The sequence below is a fragment of the Gorilla gorilla genome, chromosome 1 (genome assembly GCF_029281585.2).
Source record: "Gorilla gorilla gorilla isolate KB3781 chromosome 1, NHGRI_mGorGor1-v2.1_pri, whole genome shotgun sequence".
NCBI classification, from domain to species: Eukaryota; Metazoa; Chordata; class Mammalia; order Primates; family Hominidae; genus Gorilla; species Gorilla gorilla.
This window is the reverse complement of record NC_073224.2, coordinates 99271257-99294714: the sequence shown is the minus strand read 5'-3', so window position 1 is coordinate 99294714 and position 23458 is coordinate 99271257. Positions and strand designations below refer to the sequence as shown.

Genomic DNA, 23458 nt, shown 5'->3' with positions numbered 1-23458 from the left:
TAAAAAAACAAAAAATAATAGATGTTGGCATGAATGTGGTGTAAAGGGAACAGTTTTACACTGCTGGTGGGAATGTAAACTATTACAACCACTATGAAAACAGTATGGAGATTCCTTAAAGAACTAAAAGTAGAACTACCGTTTCATCCAGCAATCCCACTACTGGGTATCTACCCAGAGGAAAATAAGTCGTTATATGAAAAAGACACTTGCACAAACGTGTTTATAGCAGCACAACTCATGATTGCAAAACTATGGAACCAGCCCAAATGCCCATCAATTAAGGGGTGGATGAAGAAAATGTGATACATATGCGTGCGTGTGTGTGTGTGTGTGTGTACACTATGGAATACTACTCATCCATAAAAAGGAACAAAATAATGGCATTCACAGCAACCTAGATGGAGTTGGAGACCATTATTCTAAGTTAACTTAGGAATGGAAAACCAAACATTGTATGTTCTCACTTATCAGTGGGAGCTAAGCTATGAGGACGCAAAGGCCTAAGCATAATATAATAGATTCTGGGGATTCAGTGGAAGAGTGAGAGTGGGGTGATGGATAAAGTACTACACACTGGGTTCAGTGTACACTGCTCTGGCAACGAGTGCACCAAAATCTCGGAAATTACTACTAAAGAAGTTACTCATGTAACCAAACACCACCTGGTCCCCAAAACTACTGAAATTTTTTAAAAAATGAAAAACCCAGCTATTCATTTAATAAAATCAAACTTTACAGAATTATCTAAGTAAAAATAAAAAGTTTTACCATTTTCTTTATTTTTTCAGAAATTACTTCTGTTGAGTATTTGGTGACACTTTCTAGATCTTTTCTATGTATAAGTACACTCATAGACACATAAATAAATACATTAAAAGCACACACATGCATGGGATCACAATGACATACTGGTCTACAACCTGCTTTTTCCCCTTAGCTATATATTATGGGCATCTTTCTGTGGTATTACTTAAAAATCTATATCACTAACTTTTAAAACTCATCTTTATTAAAGCATAATTTACACACAATAAAGTATAACTTTTACATTTACAACTTGATAATTTTGGAAATATATTACCTGATTTTATTTTATTTTATTTTATTTTATTTTATTTTATTTTATTTTATTTTATTTTATTTTGAGTCAGAGTTTCACTCTTGTTTCCCAGGCTGGAGTGCAATGGCGCGATCTTGGCTCAGCACAACCTCCGCCATCCGGGTCGAAGCGATTCTCCTGCCTCAGCCTCCTGAATAGCTGGGATTACAGGCATGCACGACCATACCCGGCTAATTTTGTATTTTCAGTAGAGACAGGGTTTCTCCATCAGGCTGGTCTTGAACTCCCAACCTCAGGTGATCTGCCTGCCTCGGCCTCCCAAAGGGCTGGGATTACAGGCGAGAGCCACCATGCCCCGCTTACCTGATTATTCTTAACAATGACAAAGTATTCCATTGTATAGATATGCTATAATACATTTAAGCATTTTCCCATTAATGGATGTTTGGGATGTTGTTGTTTCTTAAATGTCAAGTAATGCTGCATTAAGTAATTCTGTAGATATATTTTTGTATATTTACACATGCATTTCTTAGGATAAATTCTTAGACATGGAATTTCTGGGATGAAGTATACAAACATTTTAAGTAATAACATATAATGTCAAATTGTTCTTCTAAAAGACTGAACCTTTTAAAATACAAAAGTACAGGCAACAAAAGCAAACATTGGACAAGTGGGATTACATCAAGCTGAAAAGAATTTGCACAGCAAAGGAAACAATTAAAAGAGTAAAAAGACAACTTATAGAATGGGAGAAAATATTTGCAAAGTTTATGTCTGACAAGGTGTTAATATCCAGAATATATAAAGAGCTTAACAGGAAAAAACCAAACAAGCTGATTAAAAAATGGGCAAAAGACTTTAACAGACATTTCTCTAAAGAAGACATAAAAATGGACAACAGGTACATGAAAAAAATGGTCAATATCACTAATTATTGGGGAAATACAATTAAAACGCCAATGAAGTATAACCTCACTCCAGTTAGAATGACTGTTATCAAAAAGTCAGAAGAAAACAAGTGCTAGTTAGGTTGTGGAGAGGAAGGAACCCTTACATTGCTGGTGGCATTGTAAATTAGTACAGCCACCACAAGAAGCAGCATGGAAGTTTCTCAATAAAATAAAAATAGAGCTACCATATTATCCAGCAATTTCACTGCTGGGTTGATATTCAGAGGAAATAAAGTTGCTATGTTGAAGAGATATCTGCACTCTCAAGTTTATTGCAGCCCTGTTCACAATAGCCAAGATATAGAAGCAATCTAAGTGTCCCCCAGAAGATGAATAGATAAATAAAATGTGGAATATATACACAATGGAATAGTATTCAGCCATAAAAAATAATGAAATCCTGTGATTTGCAGCAATATAAAAAGACCTGGAGGATATCATGTTTAATGAAATTAGCCAGGCACAGAGAGACTGATACTGCATGATTTCACTCATATTTTGAATCTAAAAAAATACAAAGTTGATACTATAGAAGCAGAGAATAGAACTGTGGTTATCAGAGACTGGGGAGGGGAGAGGGAAGAGGAGGATAGGGAGAAGTTGGTCAATGGGTATAAAGTTATAATTTGACAGGAGGAATAAATTCTGTTCTATTGGACAGTAGGGTGATGATGGTTAATGGTCAGTTATAATATATTACAAAAAAGCTAGAAGAGAGGCTTTTGAATGTTTTTATTCCAAAGAAATGATAAATGCATGAGATGATGGGTACATTAAATATCCTAATTTGATCGTTATATACCATGTATGTATATCAAAATATCAAACTGTGCTTCCATAAATATATACAATTACAATGTGTCAATTAAGATGAAAAGGTTGAACCAATTTACACTTGTAATAATGGTGTATGAGAGTTTCTGTTTCCTCTTTCCCTGATCATTTGTGATCATATCAATGCACAGGTTTATTTTTATTATTTTTTTTTGTCAGTCCTAACATCTATGGTTGCGCCACCCAAAGAATTCACTTGTTCTCTCCTATGTGACTCTACAGGCTACTAGTTGGTTTTCCATGGAATTTTAGTGAAGTATAAGCCATTAATGATGAGTAACTGTTGACAAAGTATTCAGAAACGATTTACAAAATGGACATTTTGAATTCTATTACTAATTTTTTAAAACAGTCCATTCTTTTTGAATTGTGAAATAACTCACAATTTACTCTGAAATAATAATAATCATGAGAAAATGATTGTTCCTTTACTTCCTCTCCTTCCTCTGACTATTTTTCTTTGTTACATTTTTTTTTACATTTTCAGTGTTCATAATAGTTACTTTCTATTCTGTGACTGTAATTCTCACAGTTGATTAGCCTTTGTTTCTATATCTAAATCAGTGGTTTCCAATCTTGTCTACACAATATTCTCACTTGAGGTTGTGTCAAAAAATACTGATTCTGTGGCCCCATCTGTGAGATTCTGAATTGAATTAGTCTGGAGAGGGGCTTAGTAATGTGTCTTTTACAAAGGTCTTTGACGAGTCTAATGTGCAGCCAGGGTTGAGAGCCAGTCATAATGCGGTTTCCTCATTATGAGTCCTTTATATTCATTTACATCTTGTTGGGCTAGATTTTGTCATTAGGTGGTTTTTCTGGAAGGCTTAGTGCATTCTCAGTTTCCTGAATCCCTGTATTTTTGACAATGTCTTTTTGAATTGATATAAAATTTTCAGTTATTATTCTTACCTCACAGGTCCAAGTCTGGACCTCCTCTCTCTTTGGTATTGAGTGCGCTGCAAAGTCTAAGACTAACTTGATGTTTTTCTTTCTGAGATGACTGCTTTTTTTCCCCATAATCATAGGCACATATATATATTTTTAACCTCAAAGGTCAATAACGTCATCAACATATATGTTCTGATCTGCATATTCAAGTTTTCTTTACTTCCCAACAATTTCTACTACATTTTTGAGTTTCATTTTACTCTTCGGTTCAATTTTCTGAGGGTCTCCATTTTAATTATCCACATAACTGGATACAGACAAATCCATTGTCTGATTTCCATATTATAATTTTTGCCTTTATTTCTGTATCTTTCTACTTTGCATTCTGTATTGTTTTCTCAAATTGGTTCTTCATTCAATTAACGGTTTTCAAAGGTATCCATTCTATTCTTACTGCTTCAAATTGGTATTTCATTTCTAAAATAGCTTTGTTTTTCTTCCTCTTGGGCTTTGCTAGATGATTTTTTTAAATCCCCTCTTATCATCTTGTCATATCATCTGTCCACTAAATTACAAATGTTGACTGAGGACCTACTGTGTGCCAAACACTGAGTGGGCACAGGGATGTTGTGAAGACCAAGATGGATGCAGTTCTGTTCTCATGAAGCTTACATTCTACTGGCATTAAGGGTGACAGTCAAGAAACAGAAAATAAAGAGGCTTAAGATGCTGCTGAATATGAGAAGAAAGTAAAACATGGATAAAAACATAGTAATGGGATGCAGAATGAGTGAAGTCTAGAAGCTTCCTAGATAGATTTGGCTCTGACTTTGGAGTAGTCTCAGAACATTCACATTTTAAAAATAACCTCTTTACTCAACAAGTTATGCTAGGGGCATGTCTGACACATCAGGCTCAAGATTTTTCTATCATACCATTTGGCTTCTCTGGAAAGAAAGTAAACTTTCCCCCAGTTTCTATAAACAAAGATTCAAGTAAAAACAGAAGCAACTTAGCTCCTTAGCTCCTAAAAAGACACCAAATCGTACACATACAATTTGCACACGTTTCTTGAATGTATGTCATACTTCAACAATAGTTTTTTAAAATAATGCAATAAAATGATCCTGATTTTAGCAGGTTAGAAAACAAGGGATCATAAAAACTCCAGAAGTTTGAGGAGTTGGTTCCTAGGGAGCCATTTCCCCCTTTGTTCACCAGCAGCTTTCTCCAAATCTACCATAAGATTGGAAATCCTTTGGAGAATTTAAGGTCTTGACCAATATTTATCTATAAGACTGTGCTTGTAGCTAAGTTAATATGTAAATGTCAGTAGAGAAGTAGGACACGCTCTGTGCATCAAGAAAAATTGGCCTACTGTTAGAACATACAAGGAATGAGGAGAAAATACAATAAATAAATTCATTTGGTAAAAGCTGGGGAATCTACTGAGCTGTTTTAGGGGTCTGGCTGAGCCAGGGCTTATGAGTACGGAAAACCCCAGCTAGTTAGTTGAGGAGGAAGCCAAGAAGGGGATTAAGTTGATTAGGGGAGGAAACTGGACAGTGCAAACAGATTTTTAAAGGAATGGGTGAGAGAGAACTCAGCCAGGGGTGGGTGACTGGCAAGAACCCAGCACTTACCAGTGACAAAAAGGCTCACCACCTCACTGCGCTGGGGACCAAAGCCATTGTCAGCTGTGCAGTAGTAATTCCCTGAATGTCCTTCAGTCAGAGAGAAGCTGAAGGACACTCTTCCCACAGAGGGTGTTGAGCTGCTCCACAGGGGCATGTCCTCATGATAAAACTGGTATAGGATTCGTGGGGAACCTCTCTGGACCTCACAGTGAAGTGTCACAGTGGCTCCTTCAAAAGTCAAGGCCTCAGGAGATCTGAGGCTGAGGACAGGACGAGACACAGGGACTGAGGAAGAGAAAGATTGAGTCAAGAGTTGCTTTTTCCTCTTACTGTAGATTTCAACACTTGGCCAGTGCAGATGCCCAGTCTCCAGTACAGGATCTCCAGACTTCACCTACCTGGAGGGCAGCCAAGCAACTTCTCAGGTTTCTGTGACCAGCCCTCCATGCTGGTCTTTCCCTATCTGTTCATTTTTCCAGCAGACCAATAGTCTCTTCTTCTCTCATGGCTCCTCTTGTAGTGTGACCTGCCTCCCTTTTGCAGAGGAGATGATGCTTTCAAGGAAGAAATTCCTTGTCTTGCCACCACCAGACTCACTTGCACCGCTCCTCACTTCTTCCTGCAACCATGCAGGCTTCCCTGCAACCACGGAAGAGCCATGCCTGGCCTGCCCAAGGGGGATTTTCCTATGTCTCTTGACCTTGTGCACATCTGCCTCTGTCCTAGACATAAAGTCCTTACCTCTTTTGGCTTCTTCCAAACTACATTTTGGTGTGTTTAACTATCTCCATATAAGAAAAACTATCAGACAATTCAAAAACAACTTTATTTGTATTTGAAGTTCCTCACAGTTGGTTCCTCCACTTTTCTGTGGACAGACTTCTGGAAGAAGTGACCTACATTTATCATCTCTACTTCTTTATCTCATATCTCATATGCATATTCTGTCCATTACAACTCAGTTTTTACCCCCAATAATCTACTAAAGCTGATTTTTCATGTTTATGAATGTAGTAATGATGATAATGATAAATATAAAAAAGATATTTGTTATAATGACATTATAGTGCCTTTAAGTTCTGGTGTGTGTGTATTTGTCAGATGTAATTTGTGACTATCTATATGTATAAAGACACTAAGTTAATCATCAAAACAATTCAATGAGGTAGGTATTATTGTTGTCCCTATGTCACGGATGAAAATACTGAGGCCCCAAATGGTTGAGTCACACCGCTAGTAAGTGAAGAGGCAGCAGTCAAACCCAGGTATTCTGGTTCTAGTCTGTGTTCTTCTGCTAAAGGGTACTTTGTGGCTAAATTCACTGGATGTGACTCAGTTTTTTTGTTTTTTTTTTTTTTGAGATGCAGTCTCACTGTGTCACCCAGCCTGGAATTCAGTGGCATGATCTCAGCTCACTGCAAACTTTGCCTCCCGAATTCAAGCAATTCTCCTGCCTCAGCCTCCTGAGTAGCTGGCGTTACAGGCAACCGCCACCACACCTGGCTAATTTTTGTATTTTTAGTAGACACAGGATTTCACTATGTTGGCCAGGCTGGTCTCAAACTCCTGACCTCAGGTGATCCACCTGCCTCAGCCTCCCAAAGTGCTGGAATTACAGGCATGAGCCACCTCTCCTGGCCATGACTCAGTTTTTATCTTTCATCATCTCTTAGCTTTGCCTTATCCAAACTGGCTCACTATCATCTGCTTAGAACATGTTCTACCCTTGGTGACAGTGGGGCACACTCTCATAGTGAGTGCCTTTTCCCTCGGCCAGAGTCCTTCCTTCTCATGTCCCATTTCCTCTACTGGGACTAGACTGGGGGTTCTGTCCAACTGGACACTCCCTTGTTGGGCTCCCTCCTTCATGCCTGGCTGCTCCTCAAACAGGTTGCTCTATGACCTGATCCCCACTGTACTGCTGGAGTGGTTTTCCCCAACATTTAAAACCTTCATGGAGCCCAGATTGCCCTGCAGAATATGGCCCAAGCCCTTACTCTGCTTCTAAGTAGGTTCTAATGATGTTGTCTTCCCCAACCTTATCTTGTGGTTCTCCACTATTCTGTCTATGGTTCAGTCATCAAGAACTGACCACTCTCCAGTTCCTGGAAAGTGTCCTCCCTCCCTCACCACAATCCTCTTCTCCATCAGGTCTCATCTTGTTGCGGGAAGTCAGGGACCCCGAATGGAGGGACCAACTGAAGCCATGGCAGAAGAACATAAATTGTGAAGATTTCATGGACACTTATCACTTCCCCAATCAATACCCTTGTGATTTCCTATGCCTGTCTTTACTTTAATCTCTTAATCCCATCATTTTTGTAAGCTGAGGATGAATGTCACCTCAGGACCCTGTGATAATTGTGTTAACTGCACAAATTGTTTAAACAATATGAAATCTGGGCACCTTGAAAAAAGGACAGGATAACAGCAATGCTCGGGGAACAAGGGAGATAACCTTAAACTCTGGCTGCTTGTCAGCCGGGTGGAACAGAGTCATATTTTTCTTCTTTCAAAAGCAAATAGGAGAAATATCACTGAATTCTTTTTCTCAGCAAGGAACATCCCTGAGAAAGAGAATGTGTCTCTGAGGGGAGGCCTCTGAAATGGCCTCTTTGGGGATGGCTGTCTTTTATGATCGTAGCTGAGGGATGAAATAAGCTCTGGTCTCCCGTAGTGCTCCCAGGCTTATTAGGACGAGGAAATACCTGCCTAATAAATTTTGGTCAGATTGGTTCTCTGCTCTCAAACCCTGTCTCCTGATAAGATGTTATCAATGACAATGCGTGCCCGAAGCTTCATTAGCAATTTTAATTTCTCCCCAGTCCTGTGGTCCTGTGAGCTCACCCTGCCTCCATTTGCCTTGTGATATTTTATTACTTTGTGAAGCATGTGATCTCTGTGAGCCACACCCTATTAGTACACTCCCTCCCCTTTTGAAAATCACTAATAAAAACTTGCTGGTTTTATGGCTTAAGGGGCATCATGGAACCTGCCGACATGTGATGTCTCCCCCGGACACCCAGCTTTAAAATTGTTCTCTTTTGTACTCTGTCCCTTTATTTCTCAGACCGGCTGACACTTAGGGAAAATAGAAAAGAACCTACGTAAAATATTGGGGGTGAATTTCCCCCGATATCATCTCAAATTCCAAGAATTGTTTTCTCACTTCCCAACTCAGATTGGCATGCCTTTCATCTGCTCCTGCAGCCACCAGGTACTTCTAAACTTAAGTTGATGTTTTCTCTATTACTTGTCTGCATTTGCTATTAGCCCCTGTGAACTGTGTGGGCAGGGCCAGGTTAGTGTAGTCTTAGATGCATCCTTAGATGTCACTACATCTAGGTGTATATATACAATCAGCATTTAGTAGATGAAGAAGTGGGTCATTTAATAGGACTTTAAACATCTCTGAGTGTGTTTGATCATGATGTCCCTGTCTCCACTTTCCTTGGGCCTCTGAATGTTAGGAGTACTGTTCTTTTTCTACATCATTTGATGTCTCCCCCTGGGTTCTCTGGCCCTCTCCTTTATAACCACACACATCCATGTGGGAGGGACTGGATTCTTGCTTGTCTTCCAAGCTGGTATTATTGTTTTACAGGAAAGGAAATTGAGGCCGCTTCCAGGACCAACCAAGACTGGACTCTCTGTCTCCAGTATAGGCCCAAATCACACTGTCTCCTTCAACATTGAACCTGGCCATTTAGCCACACGTGGATGGTTCAAAACTGAGATCCAAAGCTCAAAGGAAACCTTTTTGATGTCATAACTATTTGACAGCTACCTGAGTAGCCATGAGGGCATTAAGCCAAGCAAGCAGAGGTTAAGCTGTCTCCTGACCTGCCCTCAGCCCACCGCTGTCTGTGCCTTTCTTACCTACTGCCCAATCAACCCTAAAAAAGGCTTGAGCAAGGGAGACATGTTGGGTTAACTATGATCCAGCGACTTGTCTTTGTGTCTTACGTGACTTTGCATCTGGTTATTCATTGATGTCTGATGTTAACTGGACAGGGGACATTTCTGTGCTCCTGAGAACTGAGTCTGAGTCTATATCTACTAAGAATAATTTAGTAAACAAAAATCAGGCATCTGGCAGATCTACAGGACAAGTGGAGAGCAAGAGAAAAGCAATTGGCTGCTCAGAATTTGAGAAGCAGGGAAAAGAAAGCTGCTGCATCATTAGGCAGGGGTGGGAAGTCACCCAGACTGCAATGGGATGAGGCTCAAGGGGCAGACAGCTGGTTCAGTGAGCTAGAGAGTGGAGGAGGATATTAGGTTGTTCCAAGAAAGAAACAGAGGATACTGGAAGGTACACGCTGACTTCTGAAGGGCTGGGTAAGAGAGGACTCTTGGCCAGGGGTGGGTGATTGGCAGGAACCCAGGGCTTACCAGTGACGGAGAGGCTCACCGCCTTACTGCGCTGGGGGCCAAAGCCATTGTCAGCTGTGCAGTAGTAGTTCCCTGAATGCTCTGCAGTCAGAGAGAAGCTGATGGCCACTCCTCCTGCAGAGTTGGTCGACCTACGCTCCAGGGCAGCATCCTCATGATGAAACTGGTACAGGATGGGGAGTGAACCTCTCTGGGCTTCACAGTGAAGTGTCACCTTGGCTCCCTCAAAAATCAGGTCCTCAGCAGAGCTGAGGTTGAGAACAGGATGAGACACGGGAACTGAGAGAGAGAAAAAATTAGTCAAGATTTGTTTCTGCCTCTTGCTGTAGTTTTCATAAAAGGAAAATAAATCTTGGGAACCCCAAATCACTAAGCCAAAGGGAAAAGTCAAGCTGGGAGCTATTTCAGGCAAACCTGCTTTTTATTTTATTCCTTAATAAGATAACTTCAAAGACTTTTCTAAAAGCTACATACCTCCCTCAAAATTAGTCCACTGAAATATTTTTTTGTGGGCCCCAAGATCTTTACCCTAAAATGGTTCTGTTTTAAATGGTTCTGTTTTACCCTAACAGTGTAAATTGATAGCTGATTTTCACAAGTGCAGGACAAAAGACAGAACTTTAAGTCATTGCTGCTTACAGGAGACAAATGCATATCTGATTGTTTCCCTGACTTAAATATGCAGACTCACTGGGCTAAAGGAAGACAGAAGTGACTATTCCTCTGCCCCTCTCTCACATGTAAATTGTGTATTCTGCTAAAGGTTGATCAAAGACTCAAAAGAATGCAACTGTTTGTCTGTTATTTACACATACTTTTAAAAAAATTTCTTCCTTTTTCTCCAGTATCTTCCCTTTCACCTTTAAATATTGAAACCCTCAAAATCATCTTTGGAGAAGGCAGGGAGCTGAATCTGGGGCACATGTCTTTAGCCATGGCAAAATATACTATCCAAATTGATTGAGACCTGTCTCAGATAGTTTTTGGTTCACAGATTCAATGTTTTACCAGTGCAGTTGTTCAGTCTCCAGTCCACAGGCTCTACCCACCTGCAGGGTGACCCAGCCACTGCCCAGGCTACTCTCACCAGCTCTCCTGTCCTCCATCCTAGTCATTCCCTGTCTTTTCCTTTTCCACCAAACCTCTTGTCTTTTCTCCTCTCCCAGCTCCCCTTGTTGTAGGACCTGCCTCTGTTGTGCAGAGATGCTGCTCTCAAAGAAGAATTCCCTTGTCTTTCTACCAGCAGAACCACTCCCTTACCTGCATCAGCTCCTCACTCTGACCTGGGCCCTGAGGCTATGGAAGAGCCCTCCTTGGCCTGCCTGGGGGGATCTTCTTCTGTCTTTTCATCCTGTGCTCACCTGCCTCTGTCCTAGATAAAAGGTTTTTACCTCTACTGGCTTCTTGCAAACACCATTTGCATGTGTTTAACCCTCTCCATGTTAAAAAAAAAAATAAACCATCAGACAATAGAAAAACAACCCTATTTGCATTTGCAGTTCCTCACAGTCGGTTTCTCCACCTTTCTGTAGTCAGTCTTCTGGAAGAAATGACCTACCTTTAACATCTCTACTTCTTTATCTCATATCTCATATGCATGTTTTGTCCATTACAACTTGGTTTTAATCCCCAACAATCTACTAAAGTGGATTTTCATGTTTCTGAATATAATTATGATGATAAAGATAAAAATAATAAAATAGATGTTTGTTATAATGACACTATAGTGTCTTTAACTAAGTTCTGGTGTTTGTATATTTGTTGGATGTAATTTGTAAATATTGATATATAGAGAGACACTAATTTAATCATCAAAGCAATTCATTGAGGTGGGTACAATTGTTGCCCCTATTTCACAGATGAAGATGCTGGGGACCCAAGTGGTTGAGTCACACAGCTAGTAAGTGAAGAGGCAGCAGTCAAACCCAGGCATTCTGATTCTAGTCTGTCTTCTGCCAAAGAGTACTTTGTGGCTAAATTCACTGGATGTGACTCAGTTTTTATCTGTCATCATCTCTTAGCTTTGCCTTATCCAAACCAGCTCCCTCTCTTCTGCTTAGAACACATTCTGCCCTTGGTGACAGTGGGGCACACTCTCACAGTGCCTCTTGCTTCAACCAGAGTCCTTCCTTCTCAAGTCCCAACTCCTCTACTGGGACTGGCCTGGGGGTTTGGTCCAACTGGATGCTCTCTTGATGAACCCTCTCCTTCACTCCTGGCTGCCCCCCAAACTGGCTGCTCTATGACTCATTTCTCACTGTGCTGCTGGAGTGGTTTTCCCCAAGATTTAAAGCATTCATGGAGCCCAGATTGCCCTGCAAAATATGGCCCAAGCCCTTACTCTGCTTCTAAATATGGTCTAAACATACCTTCCTCTCCAACCTTATCCTACCTTTCTCCACTGTTCAGTCTGTGCTTCAGTCGTCAAGAACCGACTGCCCCTCCAGTTCCTGGAACATGCCTTCCCTCCCTCACCACAATCCTCTTCTCCTGAAATGTTCCCACTCATCCTCAGGTCTCAACTCACACATGAGTTCTTCCAAGAAATTTTTTCTCACTTCCCAACTCAGATTGGCATGCCTTTCCATCTGCTCCTGCAGCCACCAGGTGCTTCTATCCTCAGGTTGATGTTTTCTCTATTACTTGACTGCATTTGCTATTAGCCCCTACGAACTGTGTGGGCAAGGCCAGGTTAGTGTAGTCTTAGATGCATCCTTAGATGTCAGTACAGTCTGGTCCATGGAATATATGCAATCAGCATTTATTAGGTGAAGAAGTGAGTCATTGAATAGGACTTCAAACATCTCTGAGCATGTTTGATCATGATGTCACTGTCTCCACTTTCTTTGGGCCACTGAATGTCAGGGACACTGTTCTCTTTCTATGTCATTTGATGTCTCCCCCTGGGTTCCCTGGTCCTCTCCTTTATAGTCTCACACATCCATGTGGGAGGGACTGGATTCTTGCTTGTCTTCCAAGCTGGTATTATTGTTTTACAGGAAAGGAAACTGATGCCACTTCCAGGACCAACCAAGACTGGACTCTCTGTCACCAGTATAGACCCAAATCGCACTGTCTCCTTCAACATTGGACCTGGCATTCAGCCATGCATGGATGGTTCGAAACTGAGATCCAAAGCTCAAAGGAAACCTTTTTGATGTCATAACTATTTGGCAGCTACCTGAATAGCTCTGAGGGCATTAAGCCAAGCAAGTAGAGGTGAAGCTATCTCCTGGCCTGCCCCCAGCCCACCATTGCCCGTGCCTTTCTTACCTACTGCCCATCAACTCTAAAAAAGGCTTGAGCAAGAAGGACATGCTGGGTTAACTATGATCCAGCGACTTGTCTTTGTGTCTTACATGACTTTGCCTTTGGTTTATTGATTAATGTCTGATATTAACAGAACAGGAGATACCTCTGTGCTCCTGGAAATTGAGTCTGTGTCTACTGAGAATAATATAGTGAATGAAAATCAGTCATCTGGGGAGCCACAGGACAAGTGGAAAGCACAAGAAAAGCACTTGGCTTCTCAGAAATTGGGAACCAGGGGATAGAAAGCCACTGCACCATCAGGCAGGGGTATGAAGGCACCTAGACTGCAATGCAACGAGACTCAAGAGGCAGACAGCTGGTTCAGTGAGCCGGAGAGTGGAGGAGGACATTAGGTTTTCCCAAGAAAGAAACCGAGGATACTGGAAGGTATATGCTGACTTGCGAAGGGCAGGGTGAGACAGGACTCTTGGCCAGGGGTGGGTGATTGGCAGGAATGCAGGGCTTACCAGTGACTGAGAGGCTCACAGCCTTACTGGGCTTGGCGCCAAGGCCATTGTCAGCTGTGCAGTAGTAGTTCCCTGAATTCTCTGTAGTCAGTGAGAAGCTGATGGATGCTCCCCTTTCACAGCGGACTGACTTGTGCCTCAGGGGGACACCCTCATGATAAAACCTGTACAAAGTGCGCAGAGAATCTTCCTGGGTTTCACAGTGAAGTGTCACCTTGGTTCCCTCAAAATTCAGAGCCTTTTCAGGGCTGAGAGTGAGGACAGGATGAGATGCAGGGACTGAGCAAGAGAAAAAATTAGTCAAGAATTGCTTTTGCCTCTTACTGTAGATTACAAGGCATGGCCAGTGCAAATGCCCAGTCTCCAGTCTCCACCCTTAACTTGCTGCCCTCAGAACCACACACCCTTACCTGCACCTGCTTCTTGCTCCTTCCCTCTGCCCTATGACTATGGAATGTTGCACCTGAAGTGCCCAATTATTCTGAGTCTTCTTTCATATCCCTGTTCATTTCTCCTTCACTTGCATTGGCCTCAGGGATTTATTTGCCATTGCTAGTTTTTCCTTAAAGATTAGCATAGTCTTCTAGAACTTTTTCTTCTGCTCCTACTCTCTCCATTGGCCCAGACTGACCTTCTTTATTTACAGGTGAGAAAACTGAGTCAGGGAGAGACTAGGAGACCTGCCTGTGTAGGCTGTTTTCAGGGCCAGCCAGGGCCAGAGTTGGTGTCCTGACTCCTAGTCTGGTGATGATCACATTGTCTCCTTAGAAGTGAGCCCGGAGTTTGCCATGAGTGGAGGGGTGACACAGGGCTCTACAGAAGCTGTTTTTCCCTCATCACTGTAACTACCACAATAGCTTTGAAGGAAGGATGTTGCTGTATACTAGTAAGGGAGGTGATGTAATCTGGGGTGCATATTTATACTCATAACTAGGGAATGGTAAACCTCCAGAGTCACATATTTGGAGTAACTATGATGTTGCAACCTGTCTTTGTATCCTACAGAAATTTTCACTTTGGTTATTGTCAATAAGTAATGTTAATTGGGACAACAGATACCTCTGTACCCCAGAGTCAGAGAGCTATGCCACAGCCCATGGCTTATCCCTATGGGCCTAGAAGAAAAAAAAATGATGTCAGGGAAGAGAACCCTGTGAGAGAAAAGAAAGAGTTGTATTTAATGGCATTGAAAGAAAAAAATTAGACCTTTTTTTCTTGGATTTTCCTGGGTCTAAGCTCTTCTAAGATGTTCACAAGAGTAGAGGTCTCTTTGCTTGCACAACTCCCATTCTCACAGGTACGAGTTTTTTCTACAGAGACTGGTGACCCACGCTGATATGCAGCCCTGTCTCACTTTTCCAGCCCTCTCTGCAGCAAATCTCAGGTTCCACCAACACTTACTCTGCACCTGTATCCAGGATCTCGGGCTGTCAGATATGATGCTGTAAGGCATTGTTGCTGCCTTACACCAGTAGAACCCTGAATCTTTACTCCACATGGCAGTAATCTGGAACTTCGGGGAGAGACTCCAGCCTAATCCCAGGGTCTGGTCATCTCTGAAGAAGTGGAACCGGAGCGGGACATCTGACCTCTCTGGAGAGAGCTGGGTCTCACAGGTCAGGGTCACTGGGCTCCCGCTGATGGGCTGGAAGGAGCTGGCTCTCAGCACTGGACGTGTAAATGGCTCTAGAGAGAAGAATCACAACAGTCCCAGAGCAATGAGGCTGGAACTGCTTTGGAGAAAAGCACACCTCAAGCAGCAGCACATCCAAAAGCAGGCAAAGAAAGGAATGCCATTGATCCCTAGCTTCCTTCAGCCCAAAACACTACTATACTTCCTCTGCTCCTTGCAGGAATGTGTCCTGTGGTTTAGTGGTATTCCAGTCCACCCTTTTCCTCCTGTTCTATCTCTATGAGCCCAAGGAATCTCCTTTTGACCAACTCACTTCACAAAATAATGAACGCTTTACCTTGGACTTGGATTTTGACTGTATTGGAAGAAACAGGGCAACAACTTTCCTTATATCCAGTACAGCGATATGCACCATTGTCCTTGAGACGTGCATGAGGAATACGGAAGTCAGTTCTTTTATTAAGGAATGCCAGGACATTATCATTCTTGTAAATAGTATTATTCAGTGTTACTTCCACCTTTGCCCGGCACCTCAGAACCACAGAGTCTCCTTCAAACACAGAAAGTGGAGCTTGCAGGATCAGCGAAGCTATGAGAAACACAATAGAGTTATTTGGTTCATCCTATTGTTTCCCCTTTCTTTCCATTGTTTTTCCAAGTAGATTTAAAAAAAAAAATGGGTTGGGAAAAAGAACTCTTAAAATAATTATCATTTCTTTTTTTCTGATTTAAAAATGAACACATACACCTTGAGAAAAGTTGAAAAGCAGAAATGTAGGTAAAATCACCTACCATCTCACCACCCATGTTTTGGCATATGTTTTTCCAGTTTTCTCTTCCACTTTCAAGTACTTGAGAGCTCATGCGTATTTCTTTTATGGAATAATAATAATATTTGTAGATTTGATAACTTTCCTTTCACTTACTATGTTATGAACACTCTCCTACGTCATTAGTATCATTATTGAACCTGATTTTTAATGTTTGCAAAGTTTTCCTTCACTGGCAGTAATGTAATTTCTTTAATGAGTTTTTTTTTTTTTGTTTTTTTTTTGTTTTTTTTTTTTTTTGAGACGGAGTCTCACTCTTTCGCCCAGGCAGGACTGCAGTGGTGCTATCTCGGCTCACTGCAAGCTCCATCTCCCGGGTTCATGCCATTCTCCTGCCTCAGCCTCCCGAGTAGCTGGGACTACAGGCGCCCGCCACCAAGCCCGGCTAATTTTTTGTATTTTTAGTAGAGACGGGGTTTCATCGTGTTAGCCAGGATTGTCTCGATCTCCTGACCTCGTGATCCGCCCGCCTTGGCCTCCCAAAGTGCTGGGATTACAGGCGTGAGCCACCGCGCCTGGCCAGGTATTCTTTTTTTAAACCATGTTAAGGTCTGCCATTTTCAGGGATGGACATCTGTGATTGTTTCAGTAGGCAAATTCTTAAGAGACGGATTGTTAAGTCAAAGAGTATAAACATTTTTATTTATTCCTTGCTAGTACACTTCTTCCACTACATTAAAAAATGATATAACTTCAACTTCAAAACAGGTGGCTTTAGGACAAGGAAGGAAATGTCTCTTCCTTTATCTTTCTTTCTCTGTATATTTATCTACCTATGTATTATCTACCCATAAGTATGAACAATTCTCCTGCCACTTATTATTCCAAGTAAATAATGTGACTTAAAACTATACATAGAGGCCAGGTGCAGTGGCTCATACCTGTAATCCCAGCTCTTTGAGAGGCCTAGGTGAGCAGATCACTTGAGCCCAGGAGTTCAACATTAGCCTGGGCAGCATGAGGAAATCCCATCTCTACTAAGAATACAAAAATTAGCCAGGTGTGATTGCGGGCTCTTGTAGTCCTACTTACTAGGGATACCGAGGTGGGAGAATTGCTTGAACCCGGGAGACAGAAGTTATAGTGAGCCGAGATAACGCCACTGCACTCCAGCCTGGGTGACAGAGTGAGACTCCATCTCAAAAAACCAAACCAAACCAAACCAAACCAAACCAAAAAGCTATACATAGATTCAGGAACCACTCAAATAAATTAGTCCTCAGACTTTCTGGTACCGGAGAGGCTTGTAAAAAATACAAATTGCCGGACCCCACTTCTACAGATTTCGATTGAATAAGCATAGGTAGGTCCTGAGTATCTGTATGGTTGATAAGCTGCCCAGGCTTTCTGACTCAAATCAAACTTAAGAACCACAGGTTTAGAGACATTAATCCACTCAAGTAAAAATTCTATTCATTTTAATGTTTAAAATTAAGCAGCTAACCCCATTCCCTGTCTGGTTGTATTCTGAGCTTTTTACTCTCTCCCTGTCTTACCACAGTGTGAAATAAAATTGTCCACTCATGAAGGGTCTGAGGTAAACAGTAATAACAGCTAGAGAGAAACATGGGCTGAATTGATTTCTAAAGTTGGTGCGTCTTTCACGCTCTCTCACCTGAAGAAAAATCCAAGTGCACAGGGCTACTGAGAGGGGAGCCCTGGGCCTGGCATCTGTACTCTCCAGATTCCTGAACCTCAAGGGTATTGTCTGGGGTTTCTCTTAGTATTTCTTTCCCAAGGTACTGATGGTACCATTTTGTTTTCTGTGGTGAGTAGAAGCGAAATCCCTTGCAAGTGAGGGTCACTCTCTCTCCTTGGAAGACTGTGGTCCATGGAGGCTGGAGGAAAATAATGGGCCTGGGTGTCCTTGCTGAAGAGGAAAGAGAAAAGGAGTTTGAGATGGAGGCGCCTGCAGACCCAGCCTCAGGGCCTCCTGCTGCATAGCCTGAAGGACCTGGGTTTGGAGGATCTGAAAGAGGTCCTCTGGGAGGGTCACTGATAGCTCAAAGCTCCCTGTCAGCCAGTGGCCCTCACCTCACCCAAGGGAGAAATTGCCCAGGGGATGGCAATGAGCAAAATGATTTCAGGAGGGTGACACCTGCAGGATTCGCCATCAAATATCACAGTTAGGTAGCCTTACATGGAAGTGGGTCCCAGAGAAAATCAATGCTGCGCTGCCATTTCATCATGTTCATACACTCATAAGAAACTCCAAAGGTTATGTTAAAATCACAATTTTGCACTTTCCCTAAGAGAATAAATCATATTATCTTAAGATTTGTCACTGAGAAAACCTTGAGAGCTCAACTTACCTAATATCTTCATTTTGTAGATGATGATTCAAGTACCCAGAAGAATCCCATCATAGCGAATTGTGGCAGAGCAAGGAAGGGACAAGTCACTCACTGACATCCAGAGGTGACCAGGACAAAGTTACAGCTGGGGCCACTGATTTGGACAAGGAGAGGGGTTGTAGAGGGTTCTTGCTATTCATGGGTTCTCAATTATCCACTCAGAGCCAAAGGAATGGCAGTAAGAGCCAGAACTAATTAAATGTGGGATGCAGATAACTTGTCTTCTCCCCATCTCCCCTTTCTGTGCCTTTCTGTTTTGTAAGGACCCAGTTATTGGATGTCTTGGAGGATTTTACTCCAAAGTGTAGAGAACGCAGCATTCCTGCTGGCATCAGCACAGTGGGATATTTTCAGGGTATTTTTCTGGCTCGCTGATTGAGAGGATCCTATCCTGAGTCCAGTACACTTGCCATGGAGTTGAAGATGTCCTGCCTGGCTAAATGGGGTCTGTTGGCAATAACAGTAAATGCAGGGCTTAGCAAAGGCCCGGAGCTGCTTGGGCATTCACCCCTTCCCCCAGGGAGGGTCAGAGGGTGACCATGAAGCTATCCTGGCCCTTGGGCGATGCCAAAAAACCAGGCATCACTTTCAAATCCCTGCTGACCTCAGCAAGAGAACAGGAGATATTGTTTTAGGTCTAACATTTAAGTCTTTAAGAAAACCTAGGCAATACCATTCAGGACATAGGCATGGGCAAGGACTTCATGTCTAAAACACCAAAAGCAATGGCAACAAAAGCCAAAATTGACAAATGGGATCTAATTAAACTAAAGAGCTTCTGCACGGCAAAAGAAACTACCATCAGAGTGAACAGGCAACCTACAGAATGGGAGAAAATTTTTGCAATCTACTCATTTGACAAAGGGCTAATATCCAGAATCTACAATGAACTCAAACAAATTTACAAGAAAAATTCAAACAACCCCATCAAAAAGTGGGTGAAGGATATGAACAGACCCTTCTCAAAAGAAGACATTTATGCAGCCAAAAGACACATGAGAAAATCCTCATCATCGTTGGCCATCAGAGAAATGCAAATCAAAACCACAATGAGATACCATATCACACCAGTTAGAATGGCAATCATTAAAAAGTCAGGAAACAACAGGTGCTGGAGAGGATGTGGAGAAATAGGAACACTTTTACACTGTTGGTGGGACTCTAAACTAGTTCAACCATTGTGGGAGTCAGTGTGGTGATTCCTCAGGGATCTAGAACTAGAAATACCATTTGACCCAGCCATCCCATTACCAGGTATATAACCAATGGACTACAAATCATGCTGCTATAAAGGCACATGCACACGTATGTTTATTGTGGCACTATTCACAATAGCAAAGACTTGGAACCAACCCAAATGTCCAACAATGATAGACTGGATCAAGAAAATGTGGCACATATACACCATGGAATACTATGCAGCCATAAAAAATGATGAGTTCATGTCCTTTGTAGGGACATGGATGAAGCTGGAAACCGTCATTCTCAGCAAACTATCGCAAGGACAAAAAACCAAACACCGCATGTTCTCACTCATAGGTGGGAATTGAACAATGAGAACACTTGGACACAGGAAGGGGAACATCACACACCGGGGCCTGTTGTGGGGTTGGGGGAGGGGGGAGGTATAGCATTAGGAGATATACCTAATGTTAAATGATGAGTTAATGGGTGCAGCACACCAACATGGCACATGTATATATATATAACAAACCTGCACGTTGTGCACATGTGCCCTAAAACTTAAAATATAATTAAAAAAAGGAAAGAAAACAGGAGATATTGGAGATCTCAGGCAGCCATCACAAATGTTTTCCATTTATTAGGAAGAGACACTCTTAACCAGAGACGCTGAAGAGCCAAAGACAGGAGAACTCACCAAACTGTCCACTGACAGGAGCTGCAAAAAATAAGAGCCAGAGATGAGCACAGAACCATGATTATTTTGTTTTAAGAAGATAATTCCCTTTTTTACCCATGCATGTATTACTTGTCCCTTTAAAAAATTCATTTAAAAACTCTAATAATTATTCATCAAATGTATATATATACACATAAATATACATATATATGCATATATATATGGCATGGTATTTGGACTTCTACAGTGAATTTTAAAAATGGTATCTGCCATCAAGAAGTTGACTAGTGGAAAAACAGAAACACGATTTAAAATAATATAACACAGGGTGTAAGTGCAATAACAGAAATACACATGGGGTATGTTGGGGGCAGAAGGGCCACTAGCCCAGTGTGTAGGATATATGTGTGTGTGTAGAGTGTGTGTTTGTGTGTACATGTGTTGAACAGGATGGGTGGATCCTTGAAGGTACCTGAAGGAGATGATACTTCACAAAACTGTGAGTGAGAACATGAGTCTGCAGGTGGATGTTAGCATTTGTGTGTGGTAAGAGGCGATTTCTACCTTTCAAGGTAGAAAGGGCACAGAAGTGGAGAAATGACATTGGTGCTCAGGAACTGGGAGTGTTGGGGGAAATAAGACCAGAGAAGCATGCAGGGCCTGAGTAAGTGGTTCTAATTTTATTATAAAAGTGATAAGGAGTCATGGAATGGTTTCAAGGAGGAGATTGACAAGGTTAGAATTTCAAACTTTGATGGAGCACTCTGTCAGTGGACAGAATTTAATGGGACAATATGAAACAGGGAGACTGATTAGAAGGCAGGGCAAGGAAATGGACATGAATTAAGCCTCCCTTGGGCACCAGACTCCAGGCTATACTCTTTTCATGAGATCATTGAATCCAAGGGCTCATTATCATCATGCCTAACTTTTAAACAATCAACTGATGCTCAGATTATTTAGACCTGATGCTCAGCCCAAGAGATGGTAATGTGTAATTTTTGTCAGAGTATTTATCCAAATTATCTTCATTATCTGCTTGTTTATTTTCCCTTCTCTATACTGCAAGCTCTATGAGACCTAGGACTTTTATGTTCACCATATATCCTCCAGGACCTATAACGGTGAATGGCATATAAAAGATATTCCTTTAATATTCACTAAATATATTTTTGTTGTATAATGATTTAATTAAAGAACTAGGTTAATAATATAGGAGTAGAAGGATAGAGATTTGAGAAATGGGTAATGAAGAGAGAGAGGACACAAAACTGGCAGGTTTATCAATTGAGTAGATATTCTGCATATGGGTTGATTTATTTATTCAACAGATTTTTGGAATGCCAGTCATACTCCAGAGCAAGGCAATAGAAATCCAGGAGTGCGTGAGAGACAAATCATCCCTGTCCACATGAGGCTATTGGAGACTTATCCAAACTTAAGTGTTTTACTGAGAACAACAAATTATTCACCATTCACCTGAATATTTTGGCTTCCTTCATCTTTGCATTGTTTTAAATGAAGCTAATATTTTTGTGAGTGGTTTCTATATGGTCTGCATTTATGTAGGTTATTTCGTATAACCATGTCAATAACCCTGTGAGGTAAGCACTGGGATTAACCGCATTTTGTAGACCAGGAATCTGGTAGCCAGTAGGTGGTAAGATGAAGTTTTGAACCTAGATCCTGTTTGACCCCAGAGCCCATGTTATAAACTTTGCCCTCTCATGCTCAGGACCTGGCCATTACCCACATTGTGTGGGGCCACACTGAGATGTATTCCTACTTCAGGAATTATAGTCCATGCACCTTCCAACTGTGAGGTCCTCTTTTCTTATATCACGCCTGCTCCATTTCTGCTCCTCTAGCTCCTACTCACCTCTAAGTTTCATGAAGTCTTTACTAGCTATTTTGAATACAGTTTATTATCTGCCTACAGCATTCATTGGTAACTTTCCCTGGACAATTATTTAACTGGGATCTTGTTGCATAGCTGCTTGAAAGTACATTGGCCTTGCTGGGAGCCCTTCTACGTGTCATGACTTTCCAGAACATAGACGTAGTGTCTCCTATGGACTCTAATTGCTCAGCACCTGTGCATAGATATTACTAAACACATTTGCTGAACAAATAAATAAACATATTCAATTTTAATATTTAAACTTTAGTAAAAATCAACCAGTTCGCACATATGAGTTGATAGAGACTTACGCACACCCACAGGGACAAAGAGAAAGTCATGTGCTTTAGATTTATCCTTGCTTTGTCCACCTCCGCCTCTGCGACCTCCTCCACCCCATGTTCTTAATCAGCCAATTGCTGCAGTGGTTTGCAATTATGTGCAAGAGAAAGACCTGTCTTTCCCATTAGAAACCTTCCCTCTTACGCTCGGGACCAGGATCTGGCCTTGTCATACAAGGAATAAATACATCTCCTCTGCAGAGAGGAGAGTGGGCTCTTCTATGAATAAGACAATATGAACAAACAAACATGAAACATTTTCTGGACTTTAAGAAGTACTTTTTAAAGAAAAAAATAAATGAAATTTTAATTGACGTGGTTATTGTGGTTTCCTACTCTGTAAGATTGAAAATTCCTTCCAGCTGTGGACATTTTCTTCAGCCTCAAGAGAAAGCCCTGAGCTACAGAGTAAAGTTCAAAAATACAGTCTCCTAATGTAGGAAAGAGTCTCTGAGCAGGGGCTGAGCCCCAAGAAAGGACCAGGCCTGCGGTGGAGAGAGAAGCTGTCCCGATCCCACCCAGGGCCCATGGTGAGCCCTTTTACTCACCCAGGACCAGTAATATCACCCACAGCAGCATGAAGACCTGGACCACCAAGGGCTGAGATCAAAAGAGAAGTTTCCTCAAGTCCAAAACAGGTTTGGACTTGATCTTACAGTCAGGACACTGCACACCAGCTCCAAGGAGCACATCTGAGAAGCTGTGCTCTCAAAAAGAGCAGAATGCGTTAGTGAATTGAAAAAAGGAAGTGGGAGTACCCGTCTTCAGCTGCTAATCACAGTTTCCTACCAGATGATCAAAGAAAAAAAAAAAGTTAAGGTTTTAAAAAATCAAATACCCTTGACCCTACATTTTTGCTATTGGAAAATTACCCTGAAGGAAGTATCTGAAGAGAGTTCTATAAGAACGTTTATTGTAGCATTCATTATTGCCTAAACACTGGAAACAAAACAAAAAACCATGAGATGGGGACTGTTTAAGAATATT

General features: G+C 41.6%; 1 protein-coding gene across 2 annotated transcripts in view; it reads right to left on the bottom strand.

The window, feature by feature from the left end:
• FCRL5 (Fc receptor like 5) overlaps positions 1-23203 on the bottom strand; it is a 39098-nt gene extending 15895 nt beyond the window's left edge. Inside the window, exons 1-8 of one of the 2 annotated variants that reach the window (XM_004027012.5) lie at positions 23020-23203; positions 20249-20269; positions 17631-17885; positions 15523-15774; positions 14954-15238; positions 13553-13831; positions 9774-10052; positions 5388-5666 (exon numbers count right to left, since the gene is read on the bottom strand). In XM_004027012.5, the coding sequence (XP_004027061.4) occupies positions 5388-5666; positions 9774-10052; positions 13553-13831; positions 14954-15238; positions 15523-15774; positions 17631-17885; positions 20249-20269; positions 23020-23050 (1681 nt within the window). In that variant the 5' untranslated portion in view covers positions 23051-23203. The remainder of the gene's footprint in view (positions 1-5387; positions 5667-9773; positions 10053-13552; positions 13832-14953; positions 15239-15522; positions 15775-17630; positions 17886-20248; positions 20270-23019) is intronic. The other variant, XM_019024920.4, reaches the window with a different exon arrangement.
• Between the last annotated feature and the right edge of the window lie 255 nt (positions 23204-23458).